Below are 8,001 nucleotides of genomic sequence, written 5' to 3' on the forward strand. Positions count from 1 at the left end.
TCACCAACGGTGGCATTTCAGGTCACCAAAGCAGGGAAGTTTTGTGCTGGGCACCAGCACCCAACAACTTTTGGTGTCCTAGTTGGGCAGAAAGCTGGGATTTGCCCTCAGCATCTCGCTCTCCCTGCTGCAGGAGCAGCACAGCCAGGGCATCACCACGCTGGGAGGGGAGGGACCGTCCCCGCCTGCCCCAAGCTCCCACCAAGGCTCAGAACCAAAAGCATCAGAGATGAGAGGCACTGGAAACCGCAGTGCTGCCTGTCTGTGCAGTCACACCGCAGCACACAGAGATTTACTGTTCAAATGGAGAGAAGAGTGTGTCTGCTGACAGCTCACCTCCCCGGCACCCACCGAGCGTCCAGAGGAGGCCTGGCTCGGGCCTGCATTTCCTATCCAAATGAGATACAGCTGTTTCTGCTTCCTCTCCAAAGACCAAAGCAAGTTTAAAAAAAAATAAAAAGAAAATCAATTTATCATATATTTTCTTTGACCAAGGCTCCTTGCGGATGTGACCTGTGCCTGAACTGCCCATCTGTCCATCAAGGCTGGATCAGGCAGAGAGCGTGGCTTGTGCAAGCACAGCTCTTGGAGAGGAATATCCCAGCAGAAAGTCCTGGGGCTAAAAGCCACCTCAGTGGGAGCTCCTACTGCAGGGCAAGCAGAGAAACAGGACTCTTAGAAGGAGATTTTGGCAGTCAATACCAAGGGGCTCGTCCCCAGCCCCTGTTTTTTAACACACACACATATTCCCCTGTGCAGCACAGAGTGAGGCTCCTGCAGGATCAGGCTTAGCTGCAGCTGCACGGGCCTGGCACAGCTCAGCTCCTTCATCCCTGCATGCACCCAGGACAGGGAGAGATGTCAGGGCCAGGCACCGAAGCAAAAGGGATTCCTGGGCACACACAGCAAACAGCAGCTCACAGCTCACAGCAGAGCACTGCCTCCTGGCCCAGCTGCAGCCGCTGCCGGTGACAAGGGCTGGATCACCCCAGCCTCCCCCTGTGCAGCCCCTGCTCTTCCATACCTCCCGCTGCTTCCTTCCTCGTCCCTGCTGACCCAGACCCTCGTACTGGGAAGAAGCTGCTTCTGCAATTGTATTTCCCTGCTGGGAAGGACCCTGAGCCCACAGGTCCTTTTCCCAGCTGGACACACTTATGCAGATCCCGAGGATGACGAGGCTGGTGTCTGCCGCTGCTTTAAATGCCCGAGGGAAAGCACTGTCCCAGTGGCACGGTGGAGGCTGCTGAGATTATATCACTAGTTTGCTTTGAAGCTCAGCTGGCAGGGAAAGGCATGTCCCAGTGGCCAGAGGCGGGCTGGCACAGAGGGACAGCGCGTGGATGGCCAGGAGCCAAGGCTCCATGGGTGCATGGAGGTTCCCCCTGCAAAGGCAGCAGCAGAGCAGGAGGTTCTGAGGAGCCCTGGCTGGCTGGGAAGGCTGCTGACAGCCCAGCAGCAATAGCCAGGGCTTGTCTTTGACACAGACGCCTGTGTTTGTTGTGCTGTCGGGGTGGGAGGTGAGGCAGCGCCTCGCAGCACCAAGCAAGTTTTAATTGAAAGTTTTGAGATGCTTATCAGATCAGGCTGCTTCTGACACCAAGGATTTTGACACTGGACATGTGTCTCTGACCCCTGAGGGTTTTGGCCAAGTCCCAGGCAGGCTGATGTGCCAGTAAAATGCAGAGCAGCCTCTAAGGAAGTGCATGCATAAAGTGTAGACAAAAATATCCCAGTGGGATATCTCTGAATATGTAAATGGAGTTGTTCAGGTTAGGGAAAGACATGGTTAAGAAACCATTTTAGAAACATTCCTCAAGTTGACGTCTTTGACATCTGTCAGGGCCGTTTTTCCAGCAGGGCAGAAACGCTGAAACACGAGAGAGGAAAGCTCTTGTGAGCCAGCTCTGGCTTTCCAACACCACAGCTCTGTGTCCCTGCCCGGGGAGGCAGGAACCTCCCGCTTCCCTCGGCCTTCTCATGTGGCTGCTCGGACCAAAAGCAGCCAACACCAGCTTGTCCTGATGTGACAGTCACAGCGAGACCCCTCTGTGCCTCAGCTGAGGGCACCTGGGGCCACCACACAGCGTGGGGCTCAGCCCAGAGGCCACAGGGGCATCAAGCGCTTCACAGGCGAGTCGTGTTACAGAGAGCACGGCTGCTACAGGAGGGAAGCATCTTTTCATTTATTAAAGACTCAGAATACGACTGTGGGCCCGGCCACGAGAGCTGGATGCCCGAAGCAGAGCTAGCTTTTGGCTGGAAGGGCGCGGTCTCCTCTCCAGGCAGCCTTCAGCAATGTCAGCCAAATTTCCTACCCGGCGGGGCAACCCAACGTCCCCACCCTGGCAGCACTCCATGTGGAGCAGAGCCTCCCTCCACGCCAGCCCAGCCTTGGTTACTTATTGCTTTGAACGTGCTAGTCTAGTACAGGGTGAATGAAGAACAGAAATGCATGTCTGTCGCGGTGTGTTTGTGCTGCCTTCAGGCTGTGCCGGGAGCCCTGGACGTCAGACCTGGAGAGGGATGGAAGAGAGGAGTGGATGAAGGCAGGCTGGGCTGGGAGCAGCGATATCCCAGGGACACAGCAGTGCTCCAGGACAGGTCCTGTCCTTGCCAGCGGGCCACAGAGCGATAGCCTTTGGCAGCCGGTGCCCGGTGCTGCCGGTCAGCTGGGGCTGGTGGAGAGGAGCAGCAGCTGGCACCCAGCTCCTGAGCCCTGCTGGAAGGGCTGGGACCACAGGCAGCCCAGCCAGGCCTGCCTTCCCCCCTGGCCTGAGGGAGCACAGCCCCAGCCAGCCCCTGGAGGGGAGCTCCGAGGGAAGGACCAACCTGAGGTTTATTTGAACGTGTGGCTCTCAGCTCCTCCCCGGCCGAACCCTGGAAGAGATGGAGCGGGGTCAGCAGTGCCACGGCATGGTGAGCACACCCCGAGGGCTGCAGCCCCGAGCCCCCTCACTGCCCCCACCACGGGCACCCACCTTTGGGCCCGAACAAGGCAGCGTAGCACGGGTGGTTGCAGTAGGGTTTGCCATCGTGCTGCAGGGAGAGAGAAAGAGCATCACCTCTGCTTGTCCCAGCCCTCAGCTGCAGGGGACAGGGACCTCCTGGGCAGCAAGCCTCACCTCTGCATGGCCTCCAGATGTCAGGGTCTTGTTACACTTCTCACATCTCAAGCAGGGCCGGTGCCAGTCCTTCCCCAGAGAAGTCACCTTCTCGGCTGCCGTGGAAAGGAGCTGCGTTAGTTGAGGCACTGAACGGGCACAAGTTAGTTTTGGCAGATTGGCTGCCTCGCTGTCAGCCCTAGGGAGGGCGTTTTTGGGCATTTTCTCAAGTCTGTCTGTCCAGGACAGAGGGGACTGTGTTCAAAGCCAAGTGCTGGCTGTGCGCACACAATGCCACGCACATCCAGGAGCCCGGGTGCCGCACCCAGGCTGAGCACGGCTGCATCCATGAGGATGGACTGACTTCCACCCCGTCTTCCAAAGACATGAGGACCTCCCCACTTCCAACACCAGCCTGCAAGGGGATTACTTTCTCCCCAGTGAGCTGGAGCCCAAGAAATCACTAGAGTTGGCAGGGGTGAAAGTGGACGCTGGCGAGGACCGGGGAAGCAAAGCCATTGCCACACCCTGCCAACACAAACCAGTCTCCTCCAGCCTCAGCTCGGGTTCTGCTGGCACCATGGCAAACCAGAGCAGAGCTGGAGCCTGGAGAGCTTCAGGCAGCGTGGGAGGGACAATGTCCTGCAGCCAGGACGTGTTCATGGAGAGAGGGGGGAGCACGGGGTGCCTTTTAATTGGAGCACGGCAGGGGAGAAGGGTATTTTCTGCAGGCATGTGTGCTGTTCATGTTGGCAACCTGGGAATTTATTGAGTGATTAAACAGAGCTGTCCGCAGGAGTCGTGTCAAAGCCAGGTCTGAACGCTGTCCCCATGCCCGCAGATGGGACCAAGCCAGTGTGGGTCCTGCGTGCCCTGGGGGGCCCTGGGCAGCCTGAAGCGCTTCTTTGCAGTCCAAATACGCCCAAAACAGCCCGAGCAAGGAGCAGGCTGGCGGCTGCAGAGGTGGGAGCGGGGGCAGTGCCCAAATGCCACAGGGCAGCCCTGCTGCCGTTCCCCAGTGGCACAAAGGGCCTCCTGTGCCCGCAGCCTGCCAGGAGCACAGTGTCCTCCCCCTGGGTGCCCCGTGGAGCCCGAGCCTGGCCCGAGGCAGGACCCTCAGGGCTTCCACACCTCCCCACCTCTTGCACACGTATTTGCACCAACGCTTGGGCAGGAGCTCTGCCAAGGCTCGTTACACACTCAGCACGAAGGCAAAACTCCTGCAAACCCCATCCCCAGTCCTCTCAGCATCACCTCCTCCCACCCCTGCTCTCTGCCACCACGATTTAGCCCAGAGCAGCCTGAGGCACGCCCAAGCAGGACCACCAGGCTCCAAAAGCCTCAGGGTGCCCCAGAGCCAGGCTTGCTCTGCCTCCTCTGCCAGCGCTCTGGATAATCTGCAGGCACACAAATCAGGCATCCAGCTTGGTCCTCCAACAGCTTCTGAACCCTCCTCAGCCTCTGCATCAACAGAGACATTTCGAAATAAGTGCAAGCGCGATAAGTGCAAGGTCAAACCCCTCCTTGGTCAAACGGTGCCGTCCCAGCTCCTGCAGGGCCACACCTGCGGGCATGGCAAACCCAGCTCACCCCGAGCAGACAGCACAGCCCCAGGGAAAGGCACACACTGCCACCAGCACCTTGCTGCCTCCTGCTATCAAGCCACAGATGAGGCACGCCAGGACCCTGAGTAGCAGAAGGGAGCCACAAACCCTCTTGTGCCGAAACCCCCATCGCAAAGCCTGGCTGCAAGCAGTGAGCTCATGGCACAGAAACCTTCCCCAAGCCCCAGCAGCCCTTTGGGTGGTGCCCCAGGGTGGGCATGGCAAACAGGCACAGAGAGCAGCTCCTGCCTTTGAGCCTCCAGCTCCTAGGCTGAGCACAAATAGTTGGGGCACAGGCACAAGCAGAGCAGAAATACAGCAGAGAAGTCAGTGATGGCACCTGGGTTCCAGACTTCCCATCTCGAGTAAATTAGAAAGCAGGGAGTGTCTCCAAGCTGCTCCCAGTCTCGAGTTCAGCTATGCCAGGCAAGTGGAGAGGTCTGGCAGAGGAACCTGCCTGTTCCACAGGCTGATAGCAGAGGGAGAAGCTCAAACCCCACAAATACCCTCAGACAGGACAGCAGGACCGTGGCCCCAGAAGGGGCAGGAGCTTTGGGGCCCCGGTTTGGAGGGAAGACATCTACGGGAAGCCCAGCCCAAGGAGGCTCACACCTACACTGCCACAGCAGCTCAGAAATAACAGCCCAGAGGTGTCATCCTGCTGTGCCAAACCACACACAACAACCTGTGGGACACCCACTGACCCAGGCACTTGCCCGAGGGCAGGATTTACCATTGGGAAGGTGCTTGCTTCACCTGCCCAGGCTTTCAGAGCAGCGAGCTGGGCCTTTGGGCTCCAAACTGGCTGGGAAGGAAGTGTGGCTGGGTTCCCGAGCTGCTCTGGAAGCACCCAGGGCAGGTGTGCTCTGCAGCCAGGCATCTCCTCGGGGGTGCATCTCTAGGATCAGCCACCCGGAGCACCCCGGGGACCCGCAGCGCAGGGCTCGGCAACTTTGGTTTACCCGGGGAATTTGCAGGGATGGGAGCGGCTGGGGAGGGGCAGGAAGCCCTTACCGAAGTAGACCTCCTTCTGGCAGCGGGGACACTTGGGCATGCTGTCGGCTCGGCTGGGCTCGGCTCTCCGCTCGCACCGGCTGTGGGATGCTCCACGCCGGCCCCGCCGAAGTCACTGCCCGCCCGCCCCGCCCAGATGTGCTCCCCGCCCCGCCCAGATGTGCGCTCCGCCCCGCCCAGATGTGCTCCCCGCCCCGCCCAGATGTGCACCCCGCTCCCGGGACGGGGTCCTGCCCCCCTTCCAGCCCTACACCTCCTGCACCCCTTGCCCCCCGCAATCCCTCCAGCCCCTGGCAGTCCGCAGCCCCCCGCAGCCCTGTCCCCTGCGGGTGCCCGAGAGCCCCGGGAGCAGCGGGAGCTGTGACTGACACCTGTCAATCAACCACGCTCCCAGATAAAGATTCCTGGGGTGCTGCCCACCTCCGAGCACAGATATGTTTTTCTCCCAAGGGAGTGTAAGAGTCCACCCTCAGGGAGGCTCCCCCGCCCATGGGGAATTTTGGGGTGCGGGAGCTTCAGGACTGTACCAGGACATTGGGAATGGCGTGGGTGCGGCACATGGCTCCGCTCGCTGCCCAGAGCCAGCCCACTTGTGTCACCGACTTTGTCATTTTATTAGGAGGGAGGACTTGTTGTTCCTTTGTGCTTGGCTGTGAAGGAAATGAAAAGCCTATCCAAAGGTCTGTTTTGTATGAAACAATCCTCCCCAGGGCACGTTGCTGTGCTGGAAAGGTCAGGAGGGCTTGTGAAAGCCAGCGCCGGGACGCCAAGCGACTGCGTCCCGAAATGCGAGGCATCCCCCGCCGACACAAACGGGGCCCTGCTGACACCGGATCCCACCCGTGGGTGCAGGAGGAGAGGCGGCAGGCTGTGCCCAGAGGCGAGGTTCATGTTCAGCTTTAGGGAACCAGCCTGGCTCCAGCAGCCTCCCTTCCCAGCACGATCCCCCTGCTGATGCTCCCCGCTGCTGCCAGCGGTCCCAGCCTTTCATCCCAGCGCTGGCAGCCCCACTGCGGGCTGGGGAGCTCCGTCCTGCTCCAAGGGCAGCGCTGGGCTCGGCAGGGTGGGCAGTACCACCCTGGCAGGATGTCACCGGCAGCAGCTCCCGCCTGAGGCGTGACTCATGCTGAGATGCTGAGACAGTGTCTTACAGTATGGGAGGGACAGACAGACGTGTCCTTCGAGGGCCTCCACCCTGCCTCCTCCACATTCTTCCTGCCCTGAGGCACCAGGACATGCAGGCACCCATATTTCATCCCCTGTACCCACTCACTGAGCGCCCAGCTGGGTTACCCGGTCCAGGGAATCCCTTCTGCACACCACAGGGTGCAGCTGGCACCCTGATGAAATACAGGGGCCAAGGCACCTCCTCTCCTCGCTCTGGTGGCTCTGCTTCCCCTCCTACACGGTGCCAGGCTGCTTTGGGGCCACTGACTGCCTCGGACAGACGCCTTCAGCTGCACTCCCTTTTAAGGCAGGTTTTGTGCTGGCCAGAGGCTGAAAACTGCCCTCCTGTGAGTGTGCTCCAGCTGGCCAGCCCTGCAGCCAGTCCCCATGGACCACTCTGGCCAGCTCCTCCTGTGGCAGGACTGCTCCCAGCCCAGCTGGGGCTGCAGGTGCCTCTGCACGGCACCACACACCGAGTGACCCTGCCAAAGCAGAGCCTGGTGTCCCCATGGGCTTCCTGGAGATGCTTCTGCTCACCCAAGAGAGCAGGCGCAGGACCAGAGCCACTCTCACAAAGTAGGCACCACCGAGCCACATGGTGCTCTCTGCCAGCCCTGCCTACATGGGACTGTGTGCCTGCTGGTCCCTCGTGGCTCTTCAGTGCTCCTGGCTGGTCCTGCTGGCCCCTCGTGGCTCCTTGATGCTCCTGGCTGGCCCTGCTGGTCCCTCATGGCTCCTCGATGCTCCTGGCTGGCCCTGCTGGTCCTTCATGGCTCCTCGATGCTCCTGGCTGGCCCTGCTGGTCCTTCATGGCTCCTCAATGCTCCTGGCTGGCCCTGCTGGTCCTTCATGGCTCCTCAATGCTCCTGGCTGGCCCTGCTGGTCCCTCATGGCTCCTCGATGCTCCTGGCTGGCCCTGCTGGTCCCTTGTGGCTCCTCGATGCTCCTGGCTGGCCCTGCTGGTCCCTTGTGGCTCCTCAATGCTCCTGGCTGGCCCTCTTGGTGTACCAGAACCCAGGGACCTTGGGCCCTGCTCAGCCTGCTTCCCAAGGAGTGAGCCAAAGCGTGGTGGTTGTGTGCCCTGCAAACCTCCCTGAATCCCAGCAAGCCAATCT

The 8,001-nt window shown here is 60.4% G+C and overlaps 1 protein-coding gene across 1 annotated transcript; it reads right to left on the reverse strand.

Annotated features, from left to right (window-relative positions):
* Positions 1–2,159: 2,159 nt before the first annotated feature.
* CRIP1 (cysteine rich protein 1) lies at positions 2,160–5,860 on the reverse strand. Its single transcript, XM_005528645.3, has 5 exons — positions 5,720–5,860; positions 3,123–3,217; positions 2,979–3,036; positions 2,830–2,877; positions 2,160–2,513 (listed from the first exon to the last, which is right to left on the reverse strand). The coding sequence occupies exons 1-4, from the start codon at positions 5,757–5,759 to the stop codon at positions 2,837–2,839; spliced, it is 234 nt and encodes a 77-aa protein (XP_005528702.1). The 5' UTR covers positions 5,760–5,860; the 3' UTR covers positions 2,160–2,513; positions 2,830–2,836.
* Between the last annotated feature and the right edge of the window lie 2,141 nt (positions 5,861–8,001).

This window comes from Pseudopodoces humilis, chromosome 10 (genome assembly GCF_049639895.1).
Source record: "Pseudopodoces humilis isolate 2021_Gansu_Grassland_sample_001 chromosome 10, ASM4963989v1, whole genome shotgun sequence".
Classification (NCBI taxonomy): Eukaryota; Metazoa; Chordata; class Aves; order Passeriformes; family Paridae; genus Pseudopodoces; species Pseudopodoces humilis.